The sequence below is a fragment of the Primulina tabacum genome, chromosome 8, assembly GCF_025594145.1.
Source record: "Primulina tabacum isolate GXHZ01 chromosome 8, ASM2559414v2, whole genome shotgun sequence".
Taxonomy (NCBI): Eukaryota; Viridiplantae; Streptophyta; class Magnoliopsida; order Lamiales; family Gesneriaceae; genus Primulina; species Primulina tabacum.
In genome coordinates, this window is record NC_134557.1 from 36788319 (window position 1) to 36807588 (window position 19270).

At 32.2% G+C, this 19270-nt stretch overlaps 3 protein-coding genes, 1 long non-coding RNA gene and 1 pseudogene across 5 annotated transcripts; 2 read left to right on the plus strand and 3 right to left on the minus strand.

Moving 5' to 3' along the window:
* Positions 1-1326: 1326 nt before the first annotated feature.
* On the plus strand, positions 1327-4455 carry LOC142554246 (uncharacterized; annotated as a pseudogene).
* A 1956-nt stretch (positions 4456-6411) lies between these two features.
* On the plus strand, positions 6412-8417 carry LOC142554020 (uncharacterized). Of its 2 annotated transcripts, none has more exons than XR_012822072.1 (3): positions 6412-6612; positions 7437-7483; positions 8150-8417. It is a non-coding gene; the product is annotated as an uncharacterized LOC142554020 (long non-coding RNA). The 2 variants fall into 2 exon arrangements; XR_012822073.1 differs by having other exon boundaries at positions 8189-8417.
* An 825-nt stretch (positions 8418-9242) lies between these two features.
* On the minus strand, positions 9243-10274 carry LOC142552514 (protein FAR-RED IMPAIRED RESPONSE 1-like). Its single transcript, XM_075662209.1, has 3 exons — positions 9681-10274; positions 9492-9599; positions 9243-9378 (listed from the first exon to the last, which is right to left on the minus strand). The coding sequence occupies exons 1-3, from the start codon at positions 10173-10175 to the stop codon at positions 9304-9306; spliced, it is 678 nt and encodes a 225-aa protein (XP_075518324.1). The 5' UTR covers positions 10176-10274; the 3' UTR covers positions 9243-9303.
* Positions 10275-10346: 72 nt separating this feature from the next.
* LOC142554731 (protein FAR1-RELATED SEQUENCE 5-like) lies at positions 10347-11297 on the minus strand. The gene is made up of 2 exons (XM_075665404.1): positions 11024-11297; positions 10347-10921 (listed from the first exon to the last, which is right to left on the minus strand). The coding sequence occupies exons 1-2, from the start codon at positions 11295-11297 to the stop codon at positions 10347-10349; spliced, it is 849 nt and encodes a 282-aa protein (XP_075521519.1).
* A 5367-nt stretch (positions 11298-16664) lies between these two features.
* LOC142554732 (F-box/LRR-repeat protein At4g14103-like) lies at positions 16665-17663 on the minus strand. The gene has a single exon (XM_075665405.1). It carries the CDS (start codon positions 17661-17663, stop codon positions 16665-16667), a length of 999 nt encoding a protein of 332 aa, XP_075521520.1.
* Between the last annotated feature and the right edge of the window lie 1607 nt (positions 17664-19270).

The following is a 19270-nucleotide window of genomic DNA, read 5'->3' on the forward strand; positions in this document are numbered from 1 at the left end:
CTCCTTAAATTATTTCAAAAAAAATAAACACTTAAATATAAAAGAAAATAGCATAGATGTATAAACCATACTCATTGCTAATATTCCAAAAATAATAACGTCCTGAAACTGCATATGAAATATATATTTTTATTCTTATCCAAAAGCTAGACAAAAATATCACATATTCTTTAATTAGACCTTAAAAATACCACCATTGATAGAATATCTAAGATAAATACAGTAAAAAACATTACTCCTTAAACAAAACAATTTCTAGCTTTTAATTCCTATTCACAAGATAATAAAAAATTAAATTTTTTTTATCTATTATCAGCCACCTTTCCCCTAAAAAAAAAACAACGAAAAGAGCAATATTACTCAGCATATTTAACTAATAATTCCATGTTCATTCTTATTACTTAACTGCATTTAGATTGGTCAATTTCATAATTTTTTAAACAAGCTTAAACAAACCTTTAAACATTAAAAAATGCGTACACAACTTTACCCAAATTAAATAATGCCTTTTAAACATTTTCGAATATATATATTTCTACATTTAATATATCATTTTACACTGATTTATAATTTATATACATAAACTAAACTCCTATGCTTTTAATTTCGTGTCTGTTATACTATTATTTTTGCTCCCCATATTTAGCATTTATAAATTTTCTTACACACACAAATCAAACTTGTTTATTGCTTTAAAAACTCACAGTCCAAAAAAAAAAAAAAACTTTTAGTTTAGTTTAAGTCTATTTAATTGTCACCCATTTTAAAAAAAGCTTATACAATTAAATATATACAAATATGAATACATATTTATCGTTTTTAAATTATAAACAAAATTTACCATTTACTATATACAAAATTGAACAAACACCTAACAACATTTATCATTTATCGCATAAAACCTTGGGTAAACACCTCAAAAATTTGAGGTCCCTATACCTAGTTATATATAAAAAGAATCAATAAAAGCCTGTTAAATTTATAAATATTAAAATATAAACAATCAATAAAATATCAAATAAAAGCCTGTAAAATTGCTCTCCTTCTCACCGCTCCACTCTTCTATCTTTCGTCTTCTCCATCTTCGACTCTAGCATCGGTTGCACTTGCTCACCCTTGTAAGTGTATTAATGTTATGTACGGTAATAATTTGTATTATAATGCTTTCCCCCCTGAAGATTGCTACTTGAATAATTTGATTTCTATTGATATATTGGATTTAGGTTTGTAGTTTTATGATTTAAATGGAATTTCTTTACAAGTTGAATTTCATTGCGCGTCATTCTTCTTCTGTAAATTATTTACAGACACATAAATTTCAAGGTGTTAGTCCCCAAATCCCTAAATGTACCGATAAAAACACCGAAAGCTAGAAGAGAAGGAATAATCCAAATCCTAATAATTGAAAAGTAAATATATAAACAAAACCAAGTGTAAAACAATGAAGACTGCTAAAATTCTTCAAAAGAATGACAAAAAAAGACAAAATATGAGACAAGGCCTCAAGAATTTAAACAGAAACAAGAAAAGAAATAAACAATAAGAAGTAATTTTCTCACCATTTCGCAAACCAATGCTGGATTCTTCTGTGTTGATGTTGTGCAGCACGCCTTCATACCTAATCTCACTCTTCGACGTCAAGCTAATCAAGCTGCCAATGTACGAAAATTAACTACTTTATCCTATTGGTATTATAAATCAAAACAAAAGAGAAATCACACCCAAATATTTGTATGTGTCTGAAGAAAGAGAAAAAGAAAATGGGATGTTTATGGACTATGGTATGAGTGGCTTTTTCTTTGTTTCTTTTCTATTTTTGAATTCTGTGCTTTGAACAAGATTGATAAAAAAATGTATTTTTCCTTGTATTTCTAGTATACCCATACAATTTCTGGTTTAAAGAGTGGAACTGCAGCTTTAAAAAAAAACTTCTATTCACTACTGTCTTTAAACATAGACCTGCTCATATTGTTCATTGAATTATTTTTTTGAATTCTTAGGTTAATCATGCCTCCTAAGTACACGTTTGTGTCTCAAAAAAGAAAAAAAGCTAATTATTGAAGAAATGATTCAAAGTCAAGCCGGAGATATCAACAAGTACTTTGTTTCAAACAAAAACATAGTTCCAGAGGTTGAAAACACGGTTGATAATTCAATTAGCAGAGAACAAGATAACGAATTAGATGAGAATGAGATTGATACTAAAAAAGTCCTTGAGTCTGTCGATGTGGATGTATTCAATGATCATGAGAAAGATGAAGAGTTTGTTCAATATGAGAACTTGAATCAGGAAACTTGGTCTGATGATCCGGCAAAGTGGGACAACATTGATAAAAAAGTTAGAAACTTTTTAGTAGAAAGAGGTCCGAATAGAGATTTCATAAATGTGTTTCCTAAAGATAGCGCTAACAGGCATTTCAATGTGTCAAATTATAAGAGAATTTTGCCAAACGGTGAGGAAAGTGATAGAAGATGGCTATTATATTCAGTTTTTTGTAACAAGATTTTTTGTTTTTGCTTTAAGTTATTCAAGAAGCAAGTAACCAAGACTGGATATGGTCAGTTAGCTAATGAAGGATACAATGATTGACATAATTTGAGTCGATGTCTTGCAAATCATGAAGCGAATAAGGAGCATATGGAGTGTATGACGAATTGGCTTGAATTGGAAAGAAGATTGAAGACAAATAAAATGATTGATGCAGGAGTACAAGTGCAAATTAATAAAAAAAGAGAGCATTGTAAACAAGTGTTACAGAGGATAATCGCAGTTGTTCAACGATTGTCGAAAAATAACTTAGCATTTCGAGGAAGTTGTGAAAAACTTTATGTTGAAAACAATGGTTTGTTTCTACAAATGTGAAATGATTGCAGAGTTTGATCCAGTAATGAAAGAGCACCTCCGACGGATTAAAGACCATGAGACTTATACTACATATCTTGGTTGCAGAATTCAAAATGAGTTGATACAGATGTTGGCAAACGAGGTAAGAAAAACAATATTTGCAAAGGTAAGACAAGCAAAATATTTTTCAATCATATTAGATTGTACTCCTGATATCAGTCACAAAGAGCAAATGTCCATTGTCATACGATGTTTAAATGATTTAAAAAGTTTCACAAAAGTAGAACAATATTGGGTGCAATTTTTAGATGTTGATGATACTTCGTGACTTGGGCTTTTTATGCATCTTAAAAATGTTTTAGTCAATCTTGAGCTTGATATTGATGATATTAGAGGTCAAGGATATGATAATGGATCTAATATGAAAGGTAGGCATAAAGGTGTACAAAAAAGGTTACTTGAAATGAATCCCAGAGCTTTTTATACTCCTTGTGGTTTTCATAGTGTCAATTTAGCTTTGTGTGATATGGCTATGTTATTTTTTGGAGTAATACAACGGATCTATACATTGTTTTCCTCTTCTACCAAGCGGTGGAAGATTTTCAAAGATCACGTGAAGGGTTTGACAGTTAACCCATTGTCACAAACACGATGAGAAAGTCATGTTGAGAGTGTTAAACCTATAAAGGAGCAAATTGCACAAATAAGAGATGCTTTGTATGACTTGGCAAATGATAGTGAAGATCCCAAAAACGAAGAGTGAAGCTGAGTCTTTAGCGTTATATGAACTTGAGAATTTTGAATTCTTGCTTGGTGTGGTAATTTGGTACAAGTTGTTGCATGCTATCAACACTGTGAGCAAATTTCTTCAATCTGAAAATATGGATATTGATGTTGCTATCAAACTTCTAAGGAATTGTTTTATTTCTTGAAGAATTTAGAGAAGATGGTTACGATAAGGCCATGGTTGAAACTAAAGAAATGGCATGTGAGATGGGCATTGAAGCTGTAGTTCGAGAGAAACGTGTTATTCGAAGAAAGAAACAATTTGGTGAAAGTAACAGTGAAGAAGTGATACAGTCAGCTGCAGAATCTTTTCGAATTAACTACTTTCTCTTTATAATCGATCAAGCTCGTTCTTCTATGAAAGCTCGATTTGAACAGTTTCAAAAATATGAAGAAACATTTGGTTTTTTGTTCAATCTAGAGAGGTTACAAAGTGCAGACGATGAAACATTTTTGAGGTCTTGCAAGAATCTTGAAAATTCTTTGACTCATAAGGGTTGTTCTGATATTAATGGGGATGATCTATTTTCAGAGTTGACATTCTTGAGGTGCTCATTACCAAGAGAAGCAAATCGGCCATTGATGTAGTGAATTACTTGAAGAAAATGGATCGGTGTTTCCCAAATGCTCATATTGCTTATAAAATCTTGTTGACTGTCCCAGTCACAGTAGCAAGTGCAGAGCGAAGTTTCTCAAAGTTAAAGCTCATCAAAACTTTTCTCCGATCAACCATGTCACAAAAAAGATTGAATGGAATTGGCTATGTTATCGATTGAGAAAGAAATTACTGAACAACTTGATTATACAGACTTGATTAGAATTTTTAGCTCAAAAACTGTTAGGCGGGTTGTTTTTTAGTGATTATTTTGGACATGTTTGATATTTTTACTCATTTAATTTTTTATATTGTCTTTAACGTATTGATTTAATTTGAAAAATTGCTATAGAACTAAAAAAAATATGAACACACATTATGATTCAGAGGTCTCTTTTTAAAAGTTAGACTCAAGCCCAAATATTGTTAGGATCGGCCCTGAGCCACGCTATGATCTCAAGATAAATAACAAGTTCCGAATACAACGAACACCAATATACGGTTAACAAGAACAACAAGGCTCAAGATGTATGTCATAAATGTCATGCCTAATTCTAAATGCCTTATAATATGTCAAACAATGAACATATAAATAACGAGACATTTAATATCACATAACTCGTAAAATATCATAATATGCATAAAACATAATTTTTTAGTTATCGTCATATGTTAACAAACTGTAACATATCTATAACAACTCAATAACGGTATAAGTGATCAACTTAAATTCCTCAGCCTATAGTGATACAAATATTCTGCAAGACGAATAAATTCATAATCTGTCAAAATAACTTAAATAATCAAATAAATTCCTAAAATCTTTGAAGTTGAATGATTGACTAGAATGAATTAAGTATTCTCTCCAGTGGTAAAACACAACTCAATCAGTAAAATTCTTGCAATTGTTTATCATTTTGACTTGGAACTTGAGAAACTAGATGCCAAAACAGTTTTTCTGCGTGTTGAATGAGAAATATACATGAAAAAACCAGAAGGATTTGAGATTTCAGGCAAAAAAAAAAAACAATGTTTGTCTGTTGAAGAAATATTTGTATGGCTTGAAACAGTTCCCTAGAAAATGATACAAGTGGTTTGACGCTTTTATCCATGCAAATTATTACTCGAAGAGCAAGTATGACAATTGCGTATACATGAAGAAACTCAAAGATGGTCTATTAATCTATCTACTCTTATATGTTGATGATATATTGATTTCTTGCAAAAAAAATATCAGAATTTGAAAAATTGAAGGCACAGTTAAGTACAAAGTTTGAGATGAAGGATTTGGGAGCTGCGACGAAGATTTTTTGAATGAAGATCTATTGAGATAGAAAAGCATGCACACATATTCTTTCACAAAATAATTACATTGAAAAGGTATTTGAACCTTTTGGCATGCAAGATGTGAATCCTCTGGCAACTCCATTAGAAGATCTTTTTGAACTCTCGGAAATATTGTCATCCAACACCTAGGAAGAGGTGGAGCTAATATCTCGTGTCCCTTGTGAAAATGCAGTTGGGTACCTCATGTATTGGGGATCCGATCCTCTGCTGTGTAAAGTACAACAACACTGTGTACTGTGTTATGTTGTGTTATTATATTTGTTTTTTTTTTTTGTCTTTTATAATGTTTTTAACTTTTTTTTTTCTTGAGCTTGCAAAAAACACGACTTAAATTATATTACTATTAAAATTAAAAAATCAAAAAATAATTCAATGATAAATAATTGACTTAAAAAATTAAACTAAACGAAAAATTTAATTAAAGTATAAACTTTTAATTATATATATATATTAAAATATAATTAAATTTATGTTATAAGAAATAATATATATAATTTATTTCTATTAAGTTAAGTTAATTATTTTGTAAGGCTCTGTAATTAATTATCTGGTAATTTGACATAATTAAAATAATTATTGAGTTGTAAATTAAAATAATTATTTATGCCAAATAAATTCAAGAAGTGTGTTAAAAATATGTATTTTAGAATATCGGAGAATTTAACGATATAAAATACATATGGAGTTTAAATAACACACGAGAGCAAAAATAAATACAGACCGGGATAAATGGGTTTGAGTTACTATTTTAGTAATCAAATACACAATATATTTGTATATATACATAGACACACACAACTTACCTAGAAGAGAGAGAAGGAAGAAAACTCATTTCCCTCAACCCCATTCCCGTCACCCTTGGAGCAACCGCGGCAAAATCGCGATATCTCCTTCGTCGGCCATCGAAATCTCGATTGGTTTGAGGGGTTGTCTTAATTTCATCTATAGCTTCGTTTTGAGTCATAAAACACAAATTTTGAGCAAGGACGCGAGCAGATCGAAGCTCCATTTCGTGAGCCTTGTTTCTGTGCAGTAGTTGGTGAGTTTCAGTTTTTGTGCTTCTGAATTTCGAGTTTATGTGTATTGTGCACTAAGAATCTCGACTTGTGGTTCAAATAGAATTTGTATCGCTGTTTTTTAGATTTCTATTTCCACTAAAATCATCGAAATTTGATTAAAAACGGATTTGATATGATTTTTCTACCAAAATGTGCCAAAATCGAATTCTGCAATTGTGCTGTGTATAAACTTACTGTAATTCGGGATTATGGCATATATGCAGTCGGATTCTGAACTTATGATTCAAACAAAAGTTGTAGAGCTATGTGTTTTCTTCGTAATGATATAAGATTCGTTAAATTCCATTAAGAATTGAGATAGTTATGCTCATTTTTCCGAAACTGCTCAATTACAAAATTCTGCCGCGAAGTGCGTATGGAGTAGCGTCTTCTTGATAATTCTGGGATTTATCTATTAGGATTATGGAAATGGATTCTTCTAGAAAAACTTAGATATTTGAGTTGTCTTTCATTTTCAATTGTCGGATATTAATTTGGGGCAAAAATGAATTAGATGTGAATTTTATAGTCATAGGTGCCGAATCTGAAACTGTAACAGAATTCATTTTTCTAAATTTCTTGTTGTGGATGTTTATCCATGTCAAGATGATTGAATTTCTTGTTGACGTCTTCTGATGAAATAGGGATTTTTGAGTTAGGATTCCAACCATGCATGATAAGTATATTTTGGTTAAGTTTTGGTTAAGTTTTGACCTTAAAACTTAGCATAGGTACAAGCTGCAATTTGGAAATATTGTTATTAAATTGGAAATTTACTTGATTTGTTATATTATCTCATTGTTAGGCCGAGGAGATCAAAGTTGAGCTTGTTGTCGTTATCAGTCGGTGTAGGTATGTTACAGCTCGGTAATATACGACGATAAAACATAAATTATGTTTAATTGTCATTTTGTGTTGCACTGATCGTGTTTATGATTTGTTGACTATTGTAATTTGTTAAATATCTTCGTTGTGATATATGGTTATTATTGTGGCATATTATTGGCATTTAGCATAGGGCATATTGTTGTGACATTCATGTTGAGCCCTATCATTTTTGTTAGTCCATTGTTGACTGTTGTTTATCTCGGGATCATAGTGTGGCTGATAGGCCTATACACATGAGACCGTATATGTGATTGAACAATCCCGTGGTTATTGTAGCCTTTTGAGGTGAGCGCTGTGATTGTGACATCTTGTTCGTTCTGTTGTGCCATCCGTTATATTTTATCAGCTGTATGGAGGCCGAGTCAGGGGTGTTATTCAGCACAACTTGGCATAAGTCGCATACTTGGCAGGACGGTTTAGCTGCATGACGATGTAGCTCCCCTGTGTTGTTGCTCGAGCATTATTCCAGTTGTTATCGTACCGTTTGTTGGCTCCTGTTATCCCGATTTTTCGTTGAGCCCTTCATGCATTGCATATTACATTTTATTATATGATTATGCGTGATTTATGATTATTCTTGTTATTGTTGAACTGTTTCATACCAGAATCCTAACCTCAGTTGTTTTCTAGGGGGAGGGCTGCTGTGGTTGCTATTGGGGACCATGGTAGATCTCCCGAGTCGTTTTGTAGCATCAGGCCGAGGTTCCGCTAGTGGAGCTCGGGATTGAGGTTGGATTGCTGGTTCTGTTCAGTGGAGTCTCCCAGTTAGTCTATATGTATGTCTTGAGTTTGTTTCAGTCTTGTATTGTAGTTTATTTGCCGGGGAGATGCTCCGTGTATCTGTAGTGGTATTTGGTTGTTTTTGCTGTTCTAAGTCGACTCCGTGATATTTATGATCTGGTGAGTATTTAGTAAGTTTTAATTTCTGTTTAGTCCTGTCCAGTGCGACTATAAGTTGTTTAACTTTGGTTTGGTTTTAATGACTCTAGTTGGAGTATATTTTGATATAAACTGCTGCTTGAGTTTTCGAGATGTCTTACTTACGAGGAGGTCATGCCGAAATTTTTCTAGGCCATGAGGTCCGTACTTTTTCCGCTGCAGATTTAAATTAAATAATTATTGTTTGATAATAAATTGTCATTAGAGTAAATAGGCATCACAATTTTAAAATTAGATATTATTATATTAGTAATAATATTTTTACTTGTTAACAAATTTTTCATATCACGAAAAAAATTCTACTCCGACTTTAAAAAATGTTTAGTACTTGTTAAAAAAAATTTCATACTTATTAACTTAAAATTTTTACACACCCAAAAAATTTTAAATATCAAATTCAAGCAATAAATGTGTGATATTAGGAGTCGTTCTGATAATATTTTCAATAAGGAGCTGTATTTGGAAAATGTACTTTCATGAACCTCGTGAAATTATTTTAATAAGTATAAGGAAAATATTTTTATTCAGTAGCATATAAAATTCTTAACCATAAATCACGATGTCATTTATTTGAGAAATACATAAAACCTACAAAAAGTATGATGATCATCTACTATTTTCTTAAATGAGATCCCATTAAGCAAAACACTATTTAAGATAGTTACACAACAATGGAAAGAACTACAAAAACGGTTGAAGCAAACCAACTAGATTGACAAATGAAAAAGTATTCTGAATTTCTGATAAAACAACTTTGCATAGTTTATAGACAAGAAAATTATTAATTCATTTTGAGCATTAAATTAAAATAATGGTATTATACCTTTAAAAAGAAAGACAACAATTTAAGAATATGTGTTAGATATATCTCCATTGGAATCCATGGCTTTAAGAGAATATTGGGGATGGTGAAGTGGTGCCTACATTAAACAAGAATACATATCATAATAAACATTTTCACCTTATAAGAATGAAATTTTTTTGCTTAAAATTTTGACACACCAAAAAAATTATATATCATTCAAGTTCATACCGTCAATAATTCAGTGAAATTGAATTGACTCCCAGCTGCTTGAACATATGCATGAGGTACCGACGATACTGAATAAGATATAGGAAATTCATCATGGTTTCCATTGTCCTACAATGATTGTAAAAAAAAAATAATTAATTTAGGCAATTTTGGTTTCCATAAACTGTCAATAGTAATAAATATATTTACCTTGACTTTCAGATTTGTTTTTCTTCGTTTTGAGTGAAGTTCTACCCAACTCTTCAATTGTTTCGACTTTTTCGCACCAATTCTTTTCTTGAATCCTTTTGCTTGTACCATTGAAGGTTCTATTGATGATGTCCTGGCACAACCATCGTTGTCTTGGCTCACTTCTGTCAGACGGATTTTCATGACCTGCTTGGTTAGATCACACACCGAATTATGCACTAGAGAAAAAGTTGAAGGGTGGACGGATGCCTCGATCGCCAGCCTTACGAGCATCATACAAAGTTTTCTATATCGTTCCGTACTTTCTAATTTAGAATCTTCTTTGAATTCGTTGCCCATATAATCATGTACCACTCTACTTCTAGCTTTTCTCGTCCATCTATTCAAGATATAATGCTCTGGAAGTATTTTGACATCTGTGACATCATATACTTTCACAGCATGACAACACAATAATCCAGTCAACTCAAATTTTCGGCAACTACATGAAATCATCTTGGTGCTGGGATTAAATGTCACTCTCCATTCTCCATCCTTATCGATTAGACCAACAACATATTCAAATAATGGATGGGTTTCATTTTTATATTTTATGTAAGCAGCTGCGAACTAAACAAACTCCATTTGAAATAAATTAAAGGCCGTGGGGGTATAAATATCAGAAAGTTAACGCAACATAGGAGAACTCTCTAGCTTTAATCTTGGTAATTTTTGGCGTGTCTCAAATTCAAACCTTAGCTCATTGTATTGTTTGTTCTTTAAGACCTGTTCGAAGTGCTTAAAAAATTGCATTATGTTTAAGTCGGGCTTCATACAAATCTTGATATCAGAATTAATGTTCTCACTAAGTTGTGTGCTCCTCATACCAAGCGTAAAAGCCTTCTTCGTGTAACAAGCTGCCCATTTCTTTTTTATATTGTAAGTGGATTGTAGCCATGTGTTTTCATGAATATTATATTGTGCTAGTAGGACAATCCATGCCTCCTCAAACTTGGTCTCATCATCAATACCATACATGCACCTCTTAAAATCAGTTAAGAAATGAGAACCATCTTTCATCAAGTTTCCCAAGTGCTTGATGCCATTTTGCATTAAGTGCCATGTGCACAATCCATGGAATATCTTAGGCATCACCTCCTTCAAAGCCTTTGCCATAGCTTGATCTTGGTCTGTGAAGATAGTGAGAGGTCTTTTTTGCTTGTGTGCTTCTAAAAATGTTTCAAACAACCATTTAAATGATGCTGCAGTCTCATCATACAAAAGTGCTAAACCAAAAATCACCGCTCCTCTATGATGATTGAAACCTTAGAAGATAGCAAGTGGTCGGTGCGCACGGTTTGTACAATACGTGGTATCTGGTGACACAACATCACCAAAGTACTCATAGTCAATTAGCATTCTTGCATCGGCCCAAAAAACATTAGTTATCTGTTCTTCCACGTCCATCTGATTAGCATGGTAAAATGATGGATTTTTAGATAATTGTTGTTGAAAATATCGCATCAGACAACCAACTTCTCCATATACCATATTTCTTTGTCTTTTGGATCGAATATAGTTTTTAGCATCCAACATGGTATAACCGAGACCATCCATTCCTCCTGCACGTCCACTCATCAATTGAAAAGTCGATTTCTATTTAAGCCCAAAATCGACTGTCAAATCAATCTCATAGGCCTAAACTTCTGTAACACTACGTTGGGAAGCCAACATGTGAAATGTCTCTTGAAGATGAAGCGGGTGATTATGCTCTTTGATAAATTTAGTAATTTTATACTTATCATCGTCAAATGTCACTCCCAATCTTACTTTACAATTTGTTCAAGTCTCAAACCGAGGATTGAGTGTCAAAGAATCTCTTTTGTCTTGTTTACGAACGCCTTCTTTGCAACAAACATATTTATACGAAGTTACAAAGCCAGTGTTCTTGTTCTTGTTAAAATAATGCTTCCTAACTCCAAATCTTGTTTTCTCCGCCATATTCAACCCAATACTTCCAAGCCTTCAAATTCCATACCAATCTTAGGCTTTAATTCAATATCTGAACCACAACCCATCAAGAAACTCTGCTGATCAATTAGATTTTTGTCTTTATATAGGAACAATATTACAAAACAAATCTTGGTTGAGCTGAGCGCTTCTACAGACACGAACAAATCCAATTAACATGTGCATGAAAAATGGTGCGAGATAATGTTTAACATCTTAAGCAAAACTGATAAATTGAAAAATATAAAATTGATTTTGTTGTAAGTTAAATATTAGAACTTGAATCCACAACGTGAATGTATAAGAACTATGCAAAAATGTAGTGTCATGTATTTATAATATTTTAGCATAATGATTAAAATGCATAAAACTGCCAAGCTGCCACCTCACAGCAAGACACAAATCTCTACCTGCTCAAACATAAATAAAGTGAACATAAAGATCATTCCATGTTTTTCTAAGTTAATTATTCATAAAAGGTTGCAAAATCAGTTTCAGCTTAGTAAGATAATGTGTCTTTGCAGGTTCCATGCCCTTCACAGCTACTACTAAATAAATCGGAACACGCACAAAATTTCATTTCTTGCTTTCAGATAAAGTTATAGACTCGAATATAAACAAAATATTTTCTGATTTGAAGTTTAATGTGATATCACATATCACAAAATATCTGTAAAATTTGAGATAAAAAGGGAGGAGGACAAAGCACCTCAAATTATTTCTTGGGCACCATAATAAAACCATAACTACATGAGAATAATCAAAAGATCAACCAAGTCACGAGTGGACTAGAACTCAACAACAAATTCTAGAGCTGTTAATTAGAAGAAATTTAGTGCGGGTCAACTCATGTTGCTTGCTTCCACTTTCTCTGGTTTTCTTTTCAAATGTTACATGACATTCGTGTAACTTTGACAAAGATTAAGTTAAGCAACACAAATTTTCCCATTAACATAAACATCCAAGATCATCCAAGTTTTAGGCGCAATAATTCCTTTCCTCAGTAAAATGATCCATAAAAAAGAACTACCAAAACAAATGCAACCGATACAACACAAAATTAAAACGTAAAAAATTTAAAACCTACATTAACTACTTCGACCTAAAAATCTGATACAACATTCAGACAAAATTGGAAACTCAAACAAAAATAAAAATTGGAAACTAACCCTTGACGAAACCAGAATTTGCATTGGAAGAAAAAGAACCTTCTAATTCTTACAATATTTTGAAGCCTGTCAGTAGTGTCAAGTGCAGAATCTTACAAGATGTATCGAGGAATTTGATGGCTATTTGTGGAGGGGACAAATGAAACAATGTGAAATAGAGGGAAACAAAGTGAAATGGAGAGAAAAATGAGTGCAATTTGGGCCCATATTTTTTCAAGCCCAATTGAAAAAAAAAATAGAATACTACGTCGTTTGATGGCACTGTGTGCAGTGCTGTTGTCCTCTGCACACTAGAGGATATGTGCCCCATGGTATGTAATAGATCGGATGTTTCTCAAGTTGTCAGTGTTGTAAGAACGTACATAGCGAATCCTGGAAAAAGACATTGGCAGACAGTGAAATGGATTATACATTTCTTGAAAGGAACAATTTTATGCCGACTTAACTTATTGGAATTCTAAGAACAATAATGGAAGCATTGTTGGATTTTTCGATTCAAATTTTTCCGGAGATCTTAATAGAAGGAGATTGTAAACTGGGAATGCGTTCATACTATGTGGATGTACTATCAGTTGGAAAGCAACCTTGCAGAAAGTTGTTGCTTTGTCAAACTAATTAAATATTTTATTTTTTTTAGTAAGTAATTTGGTAGTAAAATTACTTAGAATAGCAAAATGTATTTTGAATGATCTACCTCATGAGTGATACTGAACATTTCAATCATTTGTATTTAAATTTATTTATACAGTTTTAATTAAATTGATTGATATAATCAATGCAAAAATTTAATATAGTTTACGTTTTCAATAGAGTTTAGTTTCAATTTGAGTAAAAAATAAAAACATATAATACATAAATTACATTTGAATTAATATAAAAATTAATCAAATTCAAAATTGAATTAAATGAATTGATATAATCATTGCAAACAATAATTAAAGTGATCATTTATTGCAGTAGTCAATATTCATGATATATCTTTCTTTTTTTAGAAATGACATTTTGATGAAAAATTACTATTTTTTCAAAAACTCTGCTTTTTTATATATATATATGAGTGAAGCTGAACATTGCAATCATTTGAATTTAAAATTTATTTATACGATTTGTAATAAAAATTAAATATATCATAGTAACACAAATCATATCATAAATTAAATTGATTGATATAATCAATGCAAAAATTTAATTGTAGTTTATGTTTTCAATAGAGTTTAATTTAAATTTGAATAAAAAATAATAAAAAATTTATAATACATAAATGATATTTTAACTAATATAAAAATGAATTAAATTCAAATTTGAACTAAATGAATTGATATAATCAATGCAAACAATAATTGAAATTATCATTTATTTCAGTACATATAATTCAATATTCAAGATAAGTCTTTCCTTTTTGGTGAAAAATTGCTATTTTTGGACAAAAACTCTACTTTTATATATATATATATATATATATATATATATATAGATAGGCTTCATGCTTTGCCTTGAAGATCATCCCAAGTGAGAAACAAAATAAGCAATTGAGAAAGCGTATTGAGAAAAATTGAGAGTTTCTTTCTATAGAATTGGGATAAGAAAAATATAGAGTGAGTGAAAGTTCTTTTGTAAACTTTCTCCATGGTATAAATATTGCTGCTCTCTTTCATGTCGACTTAGGAAAACTGTCGAACCACGTCAAAATTTTATTGTGTTTTGTTTTTAATTATTTGCTCGCATATATAATTTTCTAAAAGATGCATCATTTTTCAACAAAACCATTAATTTTATTTGTGATTTTAGGGTGTCTTCACATATATTTTGTTTTGCTTTTATCTATTAAAATTACCTTCTTTTTTCTTACTTTCTGCATTTTTTTTTGGGGTGAAATTGCTATTTGTGTTCAACCATGCTCTAGGAGCAGAGCTGCATAAATGGGCATGTTAGGAACTGGGGCATCTCTAATTAGAGAAAAAAGATCACGAATTTTGATAAGTAATTTTCCTTTAAAATGTGAATTTGTGGAAGATGTGTTGTGCCACCAGCCTTCCTTGTCCAATTTATTAGATTCTTTGGGCGATTCATGCTACGATTTGCATAGCTGAGTTCTACATTTTCTTTAATATATCTCAGATTTACTGTTGAAATAGTGGAATAAAAAACCAAGAACGACGGATACAGATAAGAATAGCAAAGACTTCATTAGTGATTTGTCTGAAAGTATTATTAGTCGAATTATGTCCCTCCCACCAACAAAGGATGCTCTGTGAACTTGTGTTATGTACAAGGATTGGGAGGACAAATGGACTTCTATTCACAATGTAGACATCGACGATTGAAAAACGAGCATTGTTAACTTTGTGGACAGGATTTCATTTTTTTCTCGGACTTCAATCTTAAAAAGATTTCGTCTTTCGTGTCAGCAGGGGTGGTGCGATGCACATCACATTATGGCATGGATATCTGCTGCATTAACGAGAAACGTCGAGGATTTGTCAATATTTTACGTCTCTCGATCTGTTGCAGGATCAAGTTGATCATGTGTGTGTGCGAGATATTTAATCTTGTATCATCTAAGACCGACTTCATGTCGATCCTGTAACTTAAATGAATGTTCCGACAATTGTCATATATTAAAGAGAAAAATAAAAATTTGTTTAGTTGTTTATAACAAGGGAAAAACGGATGTAACAAACAATGATATCGAGAAATTGGAATGAATAAAGTTGAATGAATTTTCTTTCAAGACCTGAAGTAACGTTCAAACTCTCTCATATTTGCCATATTTTTTCTTGAAGAAGCAACCTCGACATCACCATTCCCAAATGCCATCTTCAGTCTAGTCCAAAAATTATTTTCAGCTTGATTCTCTTCAATTTTCTTTCTGGAGAGCCCCAACATTTTCTTCAGCCCTCCGGCGTTTCTCAACAAAAAATCTGCCATATGAACATGTCGTTGCTCTCCCTTGAACCCATTAAACTGAACTTCTTTAAGATGTGACAAAATACAGGAAGGAATCAGCTCGAACTAAATCGTAATCGTAATCGTTCCACAACCACTGCAAAGGAAGCATAATAAACTTAAACAAGAGTCTTATCAGGTAAAAAAAATGAATGAACATGAGAACATGGAGGAGCCTCATATATAATCATTTTCACCGAAAGTTCTAATTTCATTTGCACTTAAATAAAGGGAACGACAAAGGCAAGGTGGATAGCAGGAAGACATTGACAAGCTTACCACATTTAACCTGATGCGTTCAAGAGATGGCGTTGAATGAAGAAACTCCAGAAAAGCTTCGCTGCTGCATGATGTAAAAATTTCTAGATGTTTCACCATATTCAATTTAGGGAGTGCAGACCCCTGTTTTGATAGGACGATTGCCTGTCACAGACGAAGAAATATAATTGTGGATGAGGATATAAAGTTTCATTAAATTTCAGATTCCATTTATTAACCAAAAAACAGAGCTAGCTGCCACATGAGGTTACAAATATTAAAGTAACTGAGACAATATAAACCTCAAATTCTCCAACGTAACTGTCCCTTTCTTTGAAAATTGAAAACATATTTAGACCATCGGACAACCATATATGTGTGTGTGTTTGTTACACAGTTATAATAATCTCAGCAATAGTAAGCCAACTTGGTTTTTCATTAACTCAGGAAATGTTTCTCTCAAGTCCAAATGCAACCAACCTTGAAGTCTCAAAATTCTCAAGTATTGATTCTACCTTTTTAACATCAAATGCCAAAGAGCATTGAAAGCAGGATATAGGCACGATATCAATTGGTTTTGCATTTATTGGGTGAGAGACACAATTTTACGAATAAAAATCTGTTATTCATGTAATATAATGAGTGTAGCAAGATTAGGCAAACTGACCTCCACCATATCACCTGATAGTTGCAGATGATTTAAGCCTGAGCATTTTTGCAATATGAGTTGACCATTCAATCCATTTTTTCTAATTCTTTGAAGATCCTGATAATATCCTTGAAAATCAATTGAAGCACAAAAGACGGAAGATGCACTTAGATCAAACTTATCTAGAGAACTGCCATGAAATTCAAACTTCCCAAGCTTGGCTCTGGAAATCTTGATCTGGAAACTATCTATTTCAGGAAGATCCGAGTTTTTTTGCACATAGAAATTAGTCAGGGATGGAGCATGGATTTCTACAAAAGTCACTTTCAACCATCTACACCTCTCTAGTTTAAACGTTTCCAAGACCGGAAAATTGAACACTAGTTGGTTAGTATTGGGAGCATGTTCGTTTAGAATTTCAACTTGAGCAAGATAAAGAACTTTGAGGTTGGAAAACCAATTCTGGATTGGCCTGAAAGAGCAAGGCATTTGTAGCTTAAGGATTGTCAATCTGGTGCAATAGAAAAGGCAACGGGGTACAACAACACCTTCATACTTACTAACTATTTCCAATTCTTCCACGTTCCTCATCAATGCAGCAGATATCCATGTTATCATGCGACGCGTGTCGTACTTCTGGTGGCACAAAAGGCAAAATCTCCTTATATTCGAATTCCGAGAAAGAATGAAAATTCTATCCACACAGTTAACAACACTTGTCTTCCTAGTCGATCTAAGTGAAAAACGGTCCACGTCATTGATGTATATATTGTAAATTCCAGTCCACTTGTACTCCCAATCCTTGGACAAAACACAAGTTCGTAGAGCATCCTTCGTGGGCAGGAGGGACAGAATTTGACTAATAATACTTTCCGGCATATTACTAATAAAATCTTGGCCGCCGTGTTTGTCCGCAGCATCCACTCTAGGTTTCTTATCTCCATTGCTATCAATCTGAATGCTTCCTTCCATTATTTTAACAGCCAACCTAGATATAATAGAAAATCTAGAACTCAGTTACCAATCAAAATAACACGGAAAAGAGATCAAAATCCCAACATGCATAGGCCCAAGAATCCAAAAAAAAAAAAATGGTACACGCACGGCTGCACAATCCATCCTGGACAAATACGCTTTTTTAGCAAAATTACTCATAAAAATTTATAAACATATTTCTTCTCAAAAAGAGGCAACCAACACGCCCATTTCTGAATTCTGATCCTAGAGCATCGTTGAATAAAGATATCAATTTCTTCCAAAAACTAAGAAAGGCATAAAGCGGATAAAATTCAACAAATAATTCATAACAAAAGAACTTAAAGATATATAAAAGAAACAAAAACAAAAACAAAATCAACACATAAAGCGAAGGTTTTTCAAACTTTTACCTGGCAAACTATCGTAGAATAACAGCAGTCAGAGCCCTAATTGCTTGCTATCCTCGTTCTTCAAATCTGGTTTTGTAAAACAGTGTGACTCTAAGAAATATGGCTTAACTGCGATACATACATTGTTTGGACATGTGTCCGAGGAAGAATGAACTGACGTAGAATAGCATCAGAAACGGCGTGGCATTTTTATTTTGGTTTTTCTTTTTTATATTTTCTTTTGTTAATTGAGTAGTAAATATATTTATGGTTAAATTAAATCATCAATATTTTTTATTTTTATATTTATTATTAATTGAAATAAAATAAGTATTTGTTACTTAACGGGGGAAAAATTATTGTATGAATTAATTATAAATATGAACTAGTTATTTTAATAAATTTAATCGAGTTTTAATTAATTATTTATTTAAATTAATTTTGTAGCTATTGAAGTGTAAGAGTTTCTTATATATATTGGTATTTTAATTAATAATTTTTGGAATTAAATAACTATTGAAAACAAAATAATAGAAAATATTCATTTTCGCCATGAATTTGTAGCTGTTTTGAAGTCAATTTTACACTAAAACAGTGCAATATGTTGAAATTTTTTTTCTCTCTGTTTTAAATGCAGTCTAATTCCAGTCGAGGGATTTAATTAATAACTAATTTTTTATATAAATTTTATATGATATCTTTTCTAAATATTTTTTATTTACGCAATATTTTACCTCACTTTAAACATGTGAATTGCCTAGTGAACCTTACTTGGATAAAGCGCGAGCCTATTGAAGGTGTGTTGTAAATTAAATACCTTGCAAATTTTGCTATAGACCACAAATAAAATCTAAAAAAACTTTACTCGTATTTTTCGGTTTAAATATACATTTAAATCCTCATTTTGAAATTGATACAAGTAGATGAAGGTCAAAGTGTGGGAAGATGAGCATGAGTTGGTCATACAAACTCCATCGGCCGAGTTGAAGCCGCAGCTGAGCAGTCAGGCTCACTAGTCTCACAACCAGTTCAAGAACCATCTCTACACCCCTCCTCTTTAATTTAATAACATGCCGATGCAGCTCCACTGATCCCAAGTGTTGAGACTTCAGGCAGTGCACCCCCTGAATCCTTGATGAATCCTCCTCCTCAACAATCTGAAGCAGTTGCATGTCCACCATTTAGAGAAATCTCTGGCAAATGTGAATGAAG

Bases quoted from the DNA above. Each gene is read 5' to 3' on its own strand.
- LOC142554731 (XM_075665404.1), bottom strand. From the start codon at position 11,297: ATGAGTGGACGTGCAGGAGGAATGGATGGTCTCGGTTATACCATGTTG. The intron at 10,922-11,023 runs GTACAAACCGTG...ATGAGACTGCAG, and splicing joins GTCACCAGATACCACGTATT to CATCATTTAAATGGTTGTTT.
- LOC142554732 (XM_075665405.1), bottom strand. From the start codon at position 17,663: ATGGAAGGAAGCATTCAGATTGATAGCAATGGAGATAAGAAACCTAGA.
- LOC142552514 (XM_075662209.1), bottom strand. From the start codon at position 10,175: ATGATTTCATGTAGTTGCCGAAAATTTGAGTTGACTGGATTATTGTGT. The intron at 9,600-9,680 runs GTAAATATATTT...CAATCATTGTAG, and splicing joins AAACAAATCTGAAAGTCAAG to GACAATGGAAACCATGATGA. The intron at 9,379-9,491 runs GTATGAACTTGA...TGTTTAATGTAG, and splicing joins ATTTCACTGAATTATTGACG to GCACCACTTCACCATCCCCA.